This window comes from Phocoena phocoena, chromosome 11, assembly GCF_963924675.1.
Source record: "Phocoena phocoena chromosome 11, mPhoPho1.1, whole genome shotgun sequence".
Classification (NCBI taxonomy): domain Eukaryota; kingdom Metazoa; phylum Chordata; class Mammalia; order Artiodactyla; family Phocoenidae; genus Phocoena; species Phocoena phocoena.
The window spans coordinates 69,830,765-69,847,709 of record NC_089229.1 but is presented as its reverse complement, the minus strand read 5'-3'; the positions used below and the strand labels follow the sequence as shown (position 1 = coordinate 69,847,709).

At 44.0% G+C, this 16,945-nt stretch overlaps 1 protein-coding gene across 3 annotated transcripts in view; it reads right to left on the bottom strand.

The window, feature by feature from the left end:
- PRICKLE1 (prickle planar cell polarity protein 1) overlaps positions 1-16,945 on the bottom strand; it is a 105,151-nt gene continuing 88,206 nt past the window's right edge. For all 3 annotated transcript variants that reach the window (XM_065888439.1, XM_065888440.1, XM_065888441.1), the window contains 7 exons: positions 11,256-11,441; positions 9,462-9,575; positions 8,656-8,793; positions 7,662-7,865; positions 6,188-6,374; positions 4,333-5,196; positions 1-2,303 (listed from right to left, as the gene is read on the bottom strand). In XM_065888439.1, the coding sequence (XP_065744511.1) occupies positions 1,441-2,303; positions 4,333-5,196; positions 6,188-6,374; positions 7,662-7,865; positions 8,656-8,793; positions 9,462-9,575; positions 11,256-11,390 (2,505 nt within the window). In that variant the 5' untranslated portion in view covers positions 11,391-11,441 and the 3' untranslated portion in view covers positions 1-1,440. The remainder of the gene's footprint in view (positions 2,304-4,332; positions 5,197-6,187; positions 6,375-7,661; positions 7,866-8,655; positions 8,794-9,461; positions 9,576-11,255; positions 11,442-16,945) is intronic.

Sequence of the window (16,945 nt, the reverse complement as noted above, 5' to 3'; positions counted from 1 at the left end):
TTATTTATTAAGCATTTATTAAATACCTTCCTAAAGTTCTGAGATACCACCGGGACATTGAGTTAGGACTGAAACATATGTGCAAGAATGGCCCATATCAAAATATTATTAGCTCATCAGTTCAAATCCAACGTAATTCTCCCTTGAAATAGAACCACATATTAACTTGAAGTAACCAGTAACACAGCATCCTCTAAAGATTTTAAAAAAAAAACATAACCAGAAGGCCCGTTTTTCAAAACTGCTGCTAAAGGCCAACAAATTAGCTGGAAAGGAGGGATGAAAAGGAATGAATCTACAAAGTACTCTGCCACAGAAAGCAGATCCTTGTAGTTTTTTTTGGTCTCTTTCCATGAGATAATCACTACCTTGCTGAAAATGGGAAAGGCAACCCCTGCCCATCCCAAAGAGGAAAAAAAGTATTCACCCAAACAGCTTCTACTTGTTTTTACCATATATTCCAGGTGTACGTGTATGTGTAGGGGTTTTTTTTGTTTGTTTTTACATTTATACAGTTTACATTGCTTGACCCATAAATAACACTTGTAAGATTAATAGGGCCATAGTTTTAAAGAGTATTTACATAGCCCCACCATGCATACAGAGCCTTTTTAATATTGAAAAAAAAAAAAAAAGGGAACTTTCCATCACTAGGCAATATAAATTTGACCATCTAAACTTATAAACCCTGACTAAAATACAAGCAATCATTTCATCCATAAATGCTGTTTCTGGTTCCCTAACAAATCTAGCACTGCAGTGTAACAAACATCTTACATTTCAGGGATATAAAAATATCAGCTTTAAAATCTGAACTGTACAGTATATACATTAATATTTGCACCGTTAAATTAGGAATACACTTAAGTCTATGAAATACTACATTATAAATAGCAATGTTCTTTTCGATCTCTAGCTGGAGCTAATACAATATCATGTTTACCTGGCTAATGAGAGTTGGAAGGGGATGACGTGGCCTCGCATGATGGGACGCACAGTGTTGGCTGGGTCACATGACTACGTGCATGCCACACAACAGGACAGACTGTCAGGACCTGGGCCAACCTGGCGCAGATAAAGGACAAACACTAGTGCTTTACAAAAGTGGCTCAAGTTCTCCATTGTCTAAAATCAACACCCCCATCCAGTCACCTCTCAACAGGTTCTTGAGGATCTCTTGAGGGTTGGAGATCAAAGCAGCTGTATCAAACTGTGATGCGCCCAACAGGCACGAGAGGTCACGTCCACCTGGCACCATCCAAGGAGGGTAAATGGAGAATTCACACCTTCCAAAGGTTAATCTGACACTGTAAACAGCAGTCGGGGTCTCATTTACATGGGCAAAGCACTTGAATCTATTTTAGCAACTTTCCTATGGAAGAAAAAAGATTCGATGTAAGATGGTTAATGGCTAAGCTTACCATCTCCACAGCTACTCGGTTAAGAAATGATACAGTTTTTGCCCTTGTGTCCCTTTTTCTTCTTGGATTTAGTTGTCCTCTGGCCAAACTGAGGAGTGGGGAGTGCAGAAGTTGGACTAGAAAGGTCGTCTGTATAGTATGCATATCTCTGCGGCCGGGGCTGAGGAATTGGTTGTCCAAGAAAGTATCCTTCTTCTTCTGAGTCGGAGGAGGAAGAGGTGGTGGAGGAGCACCAAGAGCCGTCGTCTTCCCCATGGAGCCCCAGGAATCGAGGTCCCCCCGGGCTCCGCAGGGTGTAGCTGGAAGCGGCACGGGCGTACTGCCCGTAGAGCTCAGCGTTCCGCACGTAGGCCTGGATCTCCCGCGCGCTCTTACTCTGGATAAACTTCTCATAGTTATCAGGGGCATAAAGCCGCAGCCCGTCCTTGGGAGAGTATTTTCTTTCTGTAACAAGGTTCAAAGCATTGTCCGAGCGGGACTTCCTACTTCTTCTGCGGCGATGGTGATGAGACCGGGGTCCCCTTTCTTCAAAATGGTACACCCGTCTCCGAGTTCTCTCACTCATCGGTGGCTGCCGGATTTCGATGTTCTCATAGCTTCCGTTGTCAATGACATCATCCGAAAACTTGACCTGCTGTGGCCTGGACTGAGACTTGGACCTTCGGAGCACTGGCAGGTGGACTGGTTTCTCCTCAGGCAGGATTTTTTCTGGACACAACTCTGAACTGAGACTCTTCAAGGACTCTGTGCTCCTGTGCAGCATGGAAGAGTTCAAAGTCCCCATATTGCTCATTTTCTCACAATCTTCTGCCTCTATTTCCTCGAAGTTTTGCAGTGAGTATAACGATGGCCTTGGCTTGCTTTCTCCATCCACCGAAGCCCCTAAAAGAAAAGCCAAGACAAGATGTGATTCTCAGTAATCCTGATACTCTGAGTTCTTACCAACAAGCTTCTGAAAGGAAGCATTTCAAAGTGAAGTCTCTCAAACCTCAGTATCTGATTAACAATCACTAGGCAAAACCAACATACTATAATATACACTTAATTGACAAGAGGTATGAATTTTGTTACTGAAACAAAGGGCCCAGCATCTCCTACGAGCCCAGCCGTTTTGGAGCCAAACGTGAGTTACAGCCCATGCGATGAGCACCAACTTTAAAAGCTCTTCGTAAGAGTCCTGTCGTTAGCTTATTGATACGACACATAGAAGCTTCTGTCTCTCAACCCATTCAAGTCAGATTGCTTCATCTGAACGTCTCTCAAAGCAGTCCTTCCCTTTGCTCTCACACGACTAACATTATGGTCCTCTTCCTATAGCCAGACTAGTCTTATACCTGGTTGCGCAGCCCAAGGGCCACGTCCAGCCCACAGCCTATTTGTGGATAGAATTTCACTGGGACACAGCTACACCTAGTTGTTCCCATGCTATCTATGGTTTCTTCCACAATGACAGAGTTAAGTAGTTGCAACAAAGACTGTAAGGCCCCAAAAGTACTCTCTAGCCCTTTACGGAAGAAGTCTGCCAAACCCCTGACCTAGACCTTCATCCAGTCTTCTGTCCCTTCAACCCATAAACTAATAATGCCACTTCCCTATTAATCTCATTTTAAAACTTTTCTCAAAACCAATATTGCACTGCTTGTCATAACAGGGCTCAGGCAAGTTAAGAGAAATGGATATAACCCAGATAGCTGCAAGGAACAACAGGAAGTGGTGTGAACTATTGTCAAATGGAGGCTATACAGCTTCCTACTTTCTAAAGAAAGCCTGTTTTTCAGCCCATCATTGTCAAGAAATGTCAGCACCAGCACGACGTATACCAAATGTTGTCTATTTTTGATATTAAATGTTAAAACACCTGTCATAGGGCCTAGCAAACAGGAGGTGCTTAATATTTAGTCTTACCCACCATTCCTCAGGTCCCCTTTATTGTAGGCCTTAACATTGACAAGCCTGACCAAAGCCAGGAGGGTAGCTGTCTTATCCCTCCTTGCCCGGTACCTGGCACAGGGTCCCTCCTGGCGGCGGGCGGCTGCTCAAGCCTTTCCTGCCTATGTTACAGTGTAACATAACCTTTATGAAAGGACTGAATGTCGTTCCTTGGACTATAAAACTAGCCAAGTGACAGCAGTATTTCTGTATCCAAAAACTTACTGCAAATGTAAGATTCAGGAGGGCTGGGTTCCAGGTTCAATCTTGTCTTTAAACACCTATGTAAAGTTGGCATTTAGCCTCTCGGCACCGCTTGCGGTATCTTAGTTCCCCGACCAGGGATTGAACCCTGGCAGTGAAAGCACCAAGTCCTAACCACTGGACCACCGGGGAATTCCCTAGCCTCTTGGAAATTCAAGTTTCGTCATTTGTAAAGTGCAGCAATATCCACTCTATCAGGTCATTTTAAGGACGAAACATAGATAATTGACATGAATGTGTTTTGAAAACATTAAAGTGAAATTATTTTATAATCTGGGTAAAAAAAACCTGAGCTCTTTTTGAGCTGTCTGTCGCCACAGGGCAATTTAGGAAAATACAAAAAATGTTCTGTGCTTATAGAGTACACGTGTTGATTTTAATATCTTGAAATTCATAGCATGATCCAAAGAGTCCAATATCTTTCTTCAGATACAGATGCAGACTCCATGATCCCAATAAATTCATTTCTCCTCTTCAAAGCAGGGATAATAAGACCTATCCCCAAAGACTGTAATTGAAAATATATTTTACATGTATGCACACATGTATACACGTGTTTGTTTTGCTACAGGGTTTTTGGCATTTAACTGAAACTCCTTCCTCTCCTTGGTCTACAGTTGTAAATAACATAGCCCCCGCTGGTGCTGACCTGTAATTTGTGGAATGAACTTTTTAGTGGCTCCTTTTTCAAATACCCCATAATCCCTAGATTATGTACCTGTGATATTAGACAAAGCCAAAGAATCCATAGAATCCCGAACACTCTGCTCTGGTTTCAAGTCTGACAAACACTCCAGGGAATCTTCATACCACTGTGTTTGATCATGATTATATCCCGAAGCCCCATGGTCCAGATCCAATTCCTGGAGCCTTCGACTGCTCGCAGGGCCCGGGTGGCTGCCATAAGCAGAATCGCCCAGTCCATCTTGTGACTGTGCCCAATACATATCAGATTGGTATTTTTTACTTGCAAGGCTCTGGTTATTTTGCTTTAACTCGGTCTTATTTTTAACCATGTTATCAGATATCCAGTGCTCACTGGCTCGAATGTCCATCTCATTGGGCTGCTGCTGAAAGAGGCTTTTATCACCAAACTTGAGGAGCAGCTGCGTCATATAATCTTCATGCTCAGCCCATTCTTCAGGGTCTTCTGGGGTTTCGTGCTCTACTCTGCCTTTCCAAAATTCTTCATTGACGAAATTTGCTCCTTGCCTGGAAAGACTCAGATCATCCAGTTTCCGAGAAAGGGTGTCGTCGGCATTGCCTGAAAGGCCAGGGAACTTGTAGTTCAGAGCAGGGGACAAGAGGAGAGACTGTCGACACTGATCTGCTGACCGGCTGCTTTTGCCCATCCGGACACTTCTTCTGGAGTCTCTTGATCGAGCCGACTGGAACGCAGAGTCCGAAGAATCCGAGGCATGGACATCTTCACCGAGGCTGCATGTCTTTGAGCAATAAATCTGACCTTGTTTGGGAAGGAAGGGGCATCCCAACAGAGAGGTTTTGCACTGGGCGCAGGAAAAGCAGGCCTCTGTAGCGTGCCAGTGCCGCCCGTCATAGGTCATCTGCGCATGGTCCACACCTGTTTCAAAAAAGGATCCAGTAACAGGTCATAGTTCCATCTTGAAACAAAGGCAGAAGAAACAGAAAAGACAGACTGTGGGCATGAGGGAACGCTTGGGGGTGATGGGACTGTTCCAGATCTTGATAAGGCTGTGAGTTACACAGGGGCAATTAATTCTCATTATTTGCAGATTCCATATTTACAAACTTGCCTACGTGCTAAATATTTTGTAGTTCAAAAACCAATACTCAAAAAAAAAAAATCAATACTCACAGAGCTTTCAAGGTCATTTGTGGACATGTGCAAGGTGGCAAAAAAATTTGAGTCAAGTGATGCGTGTGTGTGTGTGTGTGTGTGTGTGTGTGTGTGTCCCAGCTGGGGTCAAAGGGCACTACTGCACTCACACCTGCGGCCGATTTAGGGGCATTTTTTCGCATTTTTTGTGCTTTCTGTTGGTGGTTGTGCTGTTTAAAATGGCCCAAGCATAGAGCTGAAGTGCTGTCTAGTGTTCCTAAGCGCAAGGAGGCTGTGATGTGCCTTGGAGAAGCAATGCATGTGTCAGATAAGCTTTGTTCAGGCAGGAGTTACGGTGCTGTTGGCTGTGAGTTCAATGTTAATGAATCAACAACATATATTAAATAAGGTATCTTTAAACCTAAACATACACAAAACAAGATTATATATTGGTTGCTTGATGACAATGTTGCGACCAGAGGCTCACAGGAACCTAACCCACTGTATCCCTAGGACCAGTGGCTCAGTATGGGGTAATTCAGTGTTCACGGCAACTCTACAGAACACAACTAGCAGAAGTAATGAGAATCCAGTATACACCCATTTATCAGAACTCATCAAACTGAAACATTTAAAACCTATACATTTCACGGTATGTAAACTATCCCTCAATTAAAAAAAAAAAAAAAAAGGAAAGAAAGAAAAAAGAGTGTGGGTAATCAGAGACAGACTGATGGATAAGTGACAGAGCCAACAGGCTGGGCCATGGACGCACCAATATGCTCGCCGCAGGTCTCACAGTACTCGGCGTACAGGGACTCGAAGCAGCCGCAGCAGAACGGGCGGCCGTCCTTCATGATGTACCTCTGTCCCCCCAGGACCGTCTCGCACTCAAGGCAGCAGAAGTGTTTCATGTGCCAATGGCGACCCTCTGCTTCTGTGCACTCATCAGCAAAAATTATCTTCAGAGGAATATGAGGCCATAGGATGAAAAAAAATCATTGTGAACGATTTTAAAGGTCAAGTAACTGCACGTTTGCTGGGCAACTGACAGGCACTGGATCTTAAAGCTGCTTAGACAGTGTACTTTGTTTCTTACAGCCTTAAGCTTAACTGACTAACTCGATTTAGCTATAAAACAAGAACAGAAAGTGAAAACGTTGAAAAAGAGAAACTAAGTGCATGCTTATGCTTTAAAAAACAAAACAGAATTCTACACTGGATATAATTCATTTGGTCCTATTTTTGCTCCGCAATCACACTTTGTTGGCATAATCTGGCAAAGAATACATTAACATTGAAATAATTTAGTGGTCTGTGCATCTTTTAATAAAGAAAACTCATTAAAGTGGCTGTGGAGTCAACACAGCGCTCTCTGAATGCTGGATTATGTGAACACCACCTGTGTAGATAACACTTCGTTTGACGGTGCCGTCTCCAGATTAAGGACTTTTAATTTTTTTACATTTTTGGTTTCAAAAAATTTTCAAAGAGCACATCATTGAAAAAACTTAAACATATAAAAGTAAAAACTGAAAGTTTACTGTCACTGATTGAAGTAGACTAGGGAGATAATAATGAATAAATGCAATGAGGTTCTCTGGATGGGGTCTTGGAATAAAAAAGAGACATCAGTAGAAAAACTGAGGAAATCTAAATAAAATCTATGGTTTAGTTAATGGTATTACACTAGTGTTAACTTCTTAGTTTTGATGCATATACCATGGTCATGTGAGACGTTTTAACAATAGGGGAAGCTGGGAGAAGGGTACACAGGGACTCTCTGTATCTTTGCAACTCTTCTGTAAATCTAAAATTACTTAAAAATGAAGAGCTTAAGGAAAAAAATTTCATTTCACACCACCAGCCCTCCCCTGAGTTAACATGCTCACCACTGTTAACTTAGTGTATGTCTTTACATACCATTTCTGAGTGTTTGCAAATATGTATACAATCTTGTTCTTCCCCCCTTTAACAGAAGTAAGATCAACTGCTGCATACTCTTCCTGCACCTTGCTTTTTTCTCACAGTCCATCAAGGACATGCTACTTATCAATACACAAAGACACCTACTGCTTTCTCTTTATTAGCTGCATATTATTGCATTGTACCAACGTGAAGGGTTATCTTAAAAACGTACACACAGAGCTCAAGCAGGAGAGATTTGTATTTTGCTTAGGTGTGAACAGTGGAACATTGGCTTACTAGAAGCTTATTTTTTTCCGGTGTTAAGGGATGAACTTTTTTACCTCGTCACATGCTGAACACCGGGGTTTGAGCAGCTCAGCATGGTGCCGGCCACAGTGAATTTTTCCATCCTGATAAAAATAGATGAGGTCGACCAGCAGCTCGTTGCACGTGCAGCAGACAAAACAGGATGGGTGCCAGCATACTCCAGGGCCCGCTCGAGAGGCAAACACTGCAATTTCACCTCCATTTATTTTCAACCCACACTAAAAACAAAAGGATTTAGATCTTAAATGACCCCTTTTTAATGACTGGATTCTCAGCCTTTTCCACTTTATGCTAAATCCCAAGTTTGTCAGCGGAACTTTAATTTTTGTCCCCTCCTGGTTTTTTTTTTTTTTTTTTCAGTACGCGGGCCTCTCACTACTGTGGCCTTCCCCGTTGCGGAGCACAGGCTCCGGACGCGCAGGCTCAGCGGCCATGGCTTACGGGCCCAGCCTCCCCGCGGCACATGGGATCTTCCCGGACCGGGGCACGAGTCCGTGTCCCCTGCATCGGCAGGCGGACTCTCAACCACTGCGCCACCAGGGAAGCCCCCCCCGGCTCCTGCTGTTTAATGTTGGATTGTTCGTGATTCTCCACTGGAATGAACATGCCTCAGATTTACTACCACACTGGACTGCTCCTCGGAACATGCGCAGTGGTTTTCTGGAGGCGTCCTCCTGTTGGATATACTCCTACTCTGAGGACAGCCAGTAAGGAGGCCCCGAATGTCTTCATTACGCCCCTGCGTTCTTGAACACTAGGTGCACCCCAGCACTGTGCTCCAAGCCAAGACCCCACGTAAGGCCGGAATTCTCCCGATGTTTACATGCCTCCCCCATAATACACAGCGGTGTAGCCAGTTACCAACACGAATCCCCACGTAGTAAGAAGCTACGCTGCCTTTCCTTCTCTCAGTTTTTGGAGGCTTTTAGGGCCCACGCCTGTGCTGGCGCTGCCCCCTACCCCCCGAGATGATCCACGCACATCACTACTCATCCTAGAACCGGCTACCTGCTCGCACACAGCGTGCATCACTGCTCTGGACAGAAGTTTAATCGTCCCTCTTCCGAGTGCTTCTTTCTTCCGCTGAGCACTGAACACTTGCAACTCTTTTTTCTCCTCTTCACTCAAAGTCTGGCAATACCGCACCTTCACAGAAAGAAACAGAAGCACCACTCTGAAGCAAACAGCAGCCGTCACCAATTCTTTATTTCCAGAATCAAGTTTCAGGAAATAAAACAGCAAGTTGAGCTGGCCTGCCCCCGTGAATCGCCAGTTTAAAAATGACCCCATACGTTTAAAATAACACCAAATCTTGCAGCCTCTCTAGCAAAAGGGAAATGCAATTTGAAGGAATAGTCCTTTTTTTTTTTAAAAGATGAAAAGTTTAATTTAAACTCTTATCAGCAGAGACACTAAAAAAACATAAGACATGAACCTTTCTACAAAAGGTTTAAACTTGCTAATTGCCACCTTCATTCTACATTCTACAGGCACTCAAGTCCACCGCAGGCCTGAGCCACCATAAAGCACTGACGACTCTGGGTGAAGGGGTAGGGAGATCGCAGGAATTTGTAGGCTCCTGATAACTGGTGGGTGGCTGCAAACACTGTAAAAACCAACTTGTGTTAAGTTTATTGCACTGACACCCTTTTCTCTCTTAAAGAATGGAAAGCTGTATTCTCCGGCCCAATTTTAACTGAAGAAGGACAAAAGGGCCCTAGCCAGGGAGGAGCTGGGGTTTATGGGAGGCACCACGATGCTCAGGGTGGATTTTTTTTTTTTTTTCCTAATTAGGCTTCTTCCTGTTATTTTACCTCATTATCATGTGGTGGCAACTGGTACAAAAGCTGTTTAATTCGGTGTTTCTCTCCAGGGCTGTTAACATAAGGAACCTTTTCCTCTGGTAAGCAAGCAAAATAGAGCTGGATCTGAGAGAGAGAGAAGAGGACGTCAGCACACAGGAAGCGAACACTTCAGCTCATTCCATCTTCGAGTTACCCTGCCCTTTAGGTACTGGCTCTGGCCTCGGACAGGATTTGGCTACTGGTAGCTAATGAGAAGAGCAGCTGAGCCAACTCAGCAGAACTGCAAACCCTCAGATAGCTAGCATCCAGCTGCTAAATTGCTCTTCAGGAATGCAATTCATAGTGACAATTAGGGGCACCATAAATTATGGACCATAAGACATGCACATTTAATGCTAGGGTCAGCCACCAAGAGAGTCCTAAATGAATGCTGGAAATGACCACACAGGGCTGTGTGACACTGTCCACAATCCAGCCACGACACAACACATTGGATTTGCTCTCTGAATTTTACACGTTGCAAAGACAAAAGCTGTTTTGTTAAACTCTGTAAACTCTCCCTTATCAGGTTCTCTCAAGGTTCAGCTTTCTTTGCTTGCATGGGTGCTATTTTCTAAATATCTGGAGTCAGTTTCCCCAAGGAAACGGGACGGGAGCTATATTAACCTGTACTTAGTTCACTTGGAAAGGAGAACTCAGTTTTTGTTTGAGATTTTTTTTTTTCTTTCTGTTGTAGCTAAAGGAAATCCTTAATGAGTCTTGCGAAGGATACTGCAGTGCTGAGGAAAGATGAAAAGGATTGAAGGAAAAAAAATAGGAGATTAGGCAATTTGGGGCCTGTCTGCTTCAATATCTTAGTGTCTCACGAAACCTACTCACCCTAAGCTGCAAGAAGAGTTCTCTCTTAAGAAGCAGTTTATCAAAACATTGCTTTCCTACCTGGAGGACCAGCTCGCCACCCTCTTCCACTGTATCAGCCGCAGGAGCTTGTATAGTTGTAAACACTTACTGAATACTAGCTACCTGTGTGCCAGGTATTGTTCTAGACCCTGGATCAATCGGAGCTCCCATCAAAATGGGAAACACAACCATAACTCAGAAGCAATCATACGCCTAGTTGGCTCTTTTAATTTCAAACTATCTTGGCCCTTATGTCTAACACCAGCAATTTTTAATAAGTTCATCATTATAAGGATATTGGGAAGATAAAAATAGGTACACAAAATGTTCTCATCTTCCTTAAAATAACAATACAACAAAGCACAAAATGCGCTCTTTAATTTTTTTTCCAATTTACACCATGTGGTGACAGAATCTTTCACGTGCAAGGTTATCAAAGGTCAAATCCTACGCAATAACTTCAGATGGTCTCTCACAGCTCTGTATCTCCTCTCTTCCGAAGCAAAGGCACTGCTGAGAACTGACTTGGAAACTTTCCTCTTTCCTTTGATTACCTTTTTGTTGTTACTGAAGTTTTTTAAAAAGTTAAACTCCCACTCTCTCCAAAGGGACACCCCGGTCAGAAATCCAAACGACAAATGCATAGGCAGTACTCTGGTCTTCACTCAGTAGAGCAAAAATAGCATCCTTATAGGGCTTCTGGATCCAAGAGTACAAAAGGGATTGAAAACGTCCATGGAGAAACTAAGTGTGACCTTAAAAGCAAAAATTTAAGACCATCCGAAGAGTGAGACGCAAGGACACAGCATGTCACCGTGTGAAACAAACAAACAAACAAACAAAACAACCTTGAAGACCTTAAATCACATTGAAAAATAGAAAAGCAGAGGACTCGGTTCCTACCTGCTCGGGTCTGAGGCCTGGGGGGACCCAGGCGTACTCCTCCAGCGCACAGCCCGAGTCGTCATCGGACGTGGAGCTCCGCTGGCACCCGAAGGCGAGTTTGCTCATTTTGGGCTCCATCTCCAAAGGCATCATAACAAAGTCAAACAGCCAGCTTCTCAGCCACAGGACATCAGACAGTGGCTGCTGTGGACAATATAAGACAAACCGAAGAGATGAACCCGAAGGCGTTGCTCTCGCCCTCCAAGAGCTTTTACTGAATTCCCGTGTACGCACAGCGGGGCCCAGAGAAAGGGACCAAGACGCCAGTGTCACCGTCCCCAGGCCCCCGGAACTTAGAATCTAGGGCCGCGTGATTCGGAAAGAGGCCCTTTACCAGCTCAGCATTTCAGAAAATGCCACCCAAACTAGTTTACTTCCAGATGCCTTGAAAAGGTGCTTCTCTACACACTGTTCATTAGAAAGGTTCTCATGAAAACTGCTTTGCTGACTGCCCACAAATGAAATCCTGCAAAGCCTCCGGGGTTGTAGGAAGAAGCTGGGGTTGCGCCCCCCGCCTTGCCCACTACTGTGTGCCGTGAAAAGATGGCTCCAGTCACCCCACTTGGTTCCCTGCATTTCCTCATCCATCTTCCCAGCGGAGCACGGGGGCCTGCACAGATTGGGTCGGCTGGGCCACACTGCTTAGGTTTCAGGTTTCCAATAAAGTTTGAGAGGCACTGAACTTCGTTTACTCATGGAGTAGAAATAGCACAGTTAAATCCTTTCACAGCACATTAAATCCGCAAGCCTTTACTATCCGTGGGCTAAAGTCAGCCAGACGTTCAGTAATGAGTTCCTTCATAAGACAGTAATTGAATCCAAGCACCAGGTTAAAATAAAATCCAGCGTGGTGACAACTCGTGTTTAGCGGTGTTACTAGAAGGCTTCCACTGGAAAGCTCTGCAGTACCTACTGTACTGCATGCTCTCAGCCTGCCTGCTGCGGGACACAGATTCTTAAACACTGCGCCACCAGGGTAAGTCCGCCTCTGAAAGTCTCCTCAGATGAAGGCCTATAAAGGTGTCAAGACAACAGTCCCTGACCTACAGCCCAGGAACTTTGTTATCACCATGTATGTTCCTTCTAAGTTTCTTCCAATTCTGAAAAATCATCCCCTGTCCCCAGGCACTCAGAAGAAAAAAAAGATACAAGACTTTCAGGATCAGATGCAGCTTTTTATACCTGCCCCTTTCCCTCCACCAAAAAAAAGGAAAGAAATTTACAGATAATTAGCCCAACCCCATTTTAAAGCAAACAAGGCTCAGGGAAGTTAAGTGACTTGCCTAAGGTCTCACAACTAAAAACCAGAGTCTAGTCACACTGCGTGTCTGACACATCAGACTTCCAAAAACTCTTCTGCCTTAATAAAATTCTCTCATTTGCTGCAACAAGTAGGAAAGACAGTGGAACGTAAACATTGTCAGCCTGACACTCAGTCATCTGTCAGTGACTCTCACAGTGCAACACTAGATACTTGTTGTTAGAACATGGTACCTGATAAGCCTGTGAGTATGAAAACTGATGATTTTTCTCTGATGAATCAAAGGACACTAAAAAATTAAAATTGTAACAGTTCACAAATGCGAGGCCAAACATCCAATGGCTACAATCTTTATTAGGGAGGAGCAATGCCCAACAGTAGATATTATTCCAACTAATAAATGTAACTTTCATTCACCCCAAACAAAAAGTAAAGATGACCTCATTTCCTGCCCCACCACTGGGAGGGACTGACCTTTTACACAAGACATAAGTTCACACCGGTGCACTTCATTCACGTCTGAGGAAAGGCTTTCTAAATATTGGCACATTCCTTGGACTCCTCAGTAAAAAAGGACGTGTTAATGAAAGTCAGAACATTTCTTGGATCTAGTCTTTCCCTTTTGTTTTGAAAAAAAACCACTCCCCCCATATGGAAGGAAGAGAACTAGAGGTTAAGAATTTAATCAGTAGCTCAAATACCCACACCAGGAGAATGGGTGCCTTCAATGCAAATGAACCTGAATCATGAAATACGCACATCTTCCCTTTGCGAAATCTGGCTGAGGAAGGAAATGTGAAGGTACCTGCTCTGCACAGACTTAATAAGATCATAAATATTAACTAGAACCTAAATCTTAAATGTCACTATATTTTAAAACAAGAGAAAACACCACAAATTAAGACAAACTGCAAATTTTCCAGGCTAGAACAAAGATGCAGATTGCCAAAGAGCTGAATTACTTTGACAGCTATATTGCCTGGTTAGCCTTCTGTGGAAACTGCACAGAAAATGACTACCCTCATCAAGGGAAATCACTTAGCACTCAGTGCCATAGTCCTATTCTCCCAATCACCTGGACGTGCCGGCCGCGTCTCCAGCCTGCAGCTCCCACAGCCATCCCAGCCTCGGTTCAAACTGAACTGTCACTCGCCACTCATCAGCAAAGCGACGAACTTCACGATGAACTGAAGGAACATGAGTGACACAGGCGCAGCTTTCAGTGTCCTTTGTTGACACTCTGACAGCTATCTCTCACCTCTGTGCCTAGCCTGGCATGATCAGTGCTGTGACATCTGATCACCACGTCAAGCAACCCCACGAGGGCGTATCTTGCTTAAAACCGAGGAGGAAACCGAGCCTCAGAGCGATCCTCCACGGGTCAGCTGTCCAAGGGCAGTGGCCTTAGAACTGGGCTCATGGGTGACCTTAAACCCCTGCAGCCCTGCACTGCCTCCTGCGTGGAACCTTTTCTTTGGTGAAGTAGTCACGCTGCTGCACTGCAGACATGCACAATGACACAGCCGGACGGGGGGGCCAGTCCACTTCACCCAGAGGGGGCATTTTAGGGAGGACATACAGTCAAAAAGGATTATAAAAATTCAATGGCCTTATGAGCTGTTGCTTCAGCATTCTTAATTTGGAGAAAGCCTCTCGTTTTCCTTTATATCAGAGGATAATTACTTAAAATGACAAAACATTACATTTACTAACAAGTTCTAAGAGCTGGCCAAAAAATAAACATTAAAAAATATATACAGGGCCTTCCGTGGTCGTCCAGTGGACAATGCAGGGGGCCCAGTTTCGATCCCTGGTCCGGGATCTAGATCCCACACGCAAGCCGCAACTAAGAGTTCGCATGCCGCCACCAAGACCCAGCACAACCAAAGAAAGAAAGAAAGAAAGATTAAAAAATAATAAGTTACTTCGCGTGACCTCCACGTGCCAGGCAGTGGTACACATGCTGCATTACCACTAGGTATTTTTTCTCTACCTGATAGCATAACAACCTGAAGTTGGATTTTTCTTTTAGAAATTACCCGTCTTGTCAGCAGGTCCAGAAAGCATACTGTTAAGTATATCGCCATCTCAGACTTCGTCATATGGAAGCAGCATGGTTCTTGCACATGCAAGAATGTATAAAATAACTGACAAAAATGTGATCTCACAAATATACCTTATGTAGACATTTACATTACTACATGGTATTTGCTTTGTGGCACGAGAGAAAGAGGGAAGCCTGGCCATTACTTGTGCTCTTTGGGTGATGATGAAGGGTCTTCCGAATGCCATCCACACGTGGTTGTGTTTGCTTTGCCAAAATACTACCTTTTAGGCCAAACATGAAACCACGCCTGAATTAGATCTAACAGGACAATTCCATTCATTCTCTTTCCAGGTGCTGTCTCTTAAGGTTGACCTGTGAAACAGGGCCCACAAATCAGGTTTGCAAGTAAGCTGAATGATAACTGAAACAGGACTATTCCGCTGCGGGCTTTGATATGGAGGGTAACAGCTCTTCGAGATTTCTTTTTAGCAGAACCACACTTAACGTGGACAAGAGTGGCCCCATCCTGTGACTCGGCCTTTAGTCATTTTGTATGTTATTCACTACTTTTGTACATTTTTATTTTGATGTAATTTCAAACTTCAGAGAAGTTGTAAGAAGAGTAAGGAACTCCTAGACAGCCTTTCACCCAGACTTACCAGCTGTTTGCATCTTCCTTCCTTTGCCATGTCACCCCCACCTCGTCCTCCTCAGCCTCACCAGCACACCCACACACTTCTGTGGGAACCATCTGGAAGTATTTTTCACATTCTCTTACCTAACCCCAATTAAATTAAACATGTTCTTTTAAAAAAAAGTTTATTTAAAAACAAATAAAACTATGTGCGGGCTTCCCTGGTGGTGCAGTGGTTGAGAGTCGGCCTGCCAGTGCAGGGGACACGGGTTCATGCCCCGGTCCGGGAAGATCTCACATGCCGCGGAGCGGCTGGGCCTGTGAGCCATGGCCACTGAGCCTGCGCGTCCGGAGCCTGTGCTCCGCAACGGGAGAGGCCACAGCAGTGAGAGGCCCGCGTACCGCAAAAAAAAAACAAAAAACAAAAAAGCAACAACAAAAAGACTATGTGCAAGGTACCGTGTTATATGTTAAGATAAATAGAATAAAAAAGCCAAAACAGCTCAGGCCACCAGTATTCCATGCTTATTCTGAGGCAGGTTTATTGTCCTGGTCTTGAAATGCTGCCATAAACTGAATGAACTCAATCACAAGTGAATGACAGTCATGCATTAACCAATTCTGTGTTAGGTTTGTTACGGAAATGAACCAGTAGGGATTCCACCGCTCCAATGTCTCTATGATTCTGGATGTAAATAAGTCTGATAAGGCAGGGAAAAGAAGTGAAACGGTTTGAGTCTGACCATGAAGGAAATGTGTAGGGGAAGCAACATCTTTAAAGCTAAAACCACTGTCAAAGAGGCCTGAGGTTGGGTAAGGAGAGATGACATACTTTTTCCCAGAAACACGAGGATTCGGGGTTGCTCCCCAAAAGCCATGCAACGAAGTTGAAGAGTTCCATTTCCCCCCTTTGTCCTTTATTTCCCTTCTTCCTTCAAAATAGTTAAAAAAAAAAAAAAGTTAAATAGCTACTTCTCACCATTTAAAAAGACTCAGAGACAAACAGCCGGCAGATGTATGACTTCTCAATCGTCATATACTTGTCAAGAGAACACCTGACCCAAGGGACAGAAGCAGTGCTGAGGGAAGGCAACCTGTTGCCCCGGGCATTCGGTAAGCTCAGCCCTGAAGTCCTCAGACCTTTGACAAGTCACCAAACATTGTGGGACCTGGTTCTTTAAAACAGCAACTATTTTCCTTCCAAAGATGGCCTAAGGATGTGAAAGTTTTAAAGAAGAAAATAATTATATGAATATAAAGAATTAAAGTTACCACTTGACATGTCAATCGCCACTGTTACTTCCACTGATTACACACATCTTGAAGCTGACCAGAATAAGAACACTTTACTAACAAAGACCGAACATTGACAGGGGAGTTTCATCTTCTTTGTGAGTTTGGGACACTCTAGACTCCTGAAGGGCAAACAATTTTGATAAACTATTGGCCACTACTGGCCCTCAGAGTGAGCTTCTAACCAGTCCTTAAGTAAAATCTCTGACACAGACATATACACACACACCCCATGTCTGCGGAGCATGGCAGGGTCTTTCCAGGTGTCTTTGGCAAAGCAAAAATTGGGAGCACCCAGTATATGACTGGCTGTGAGATGGCACGTGTTCCCCAAATTCACTCATTTAAGGAGGGGTTCCTTGTGAGATTTACTTTCCAGATTCATTTACTTCACTCACTCATTCATCCTTATA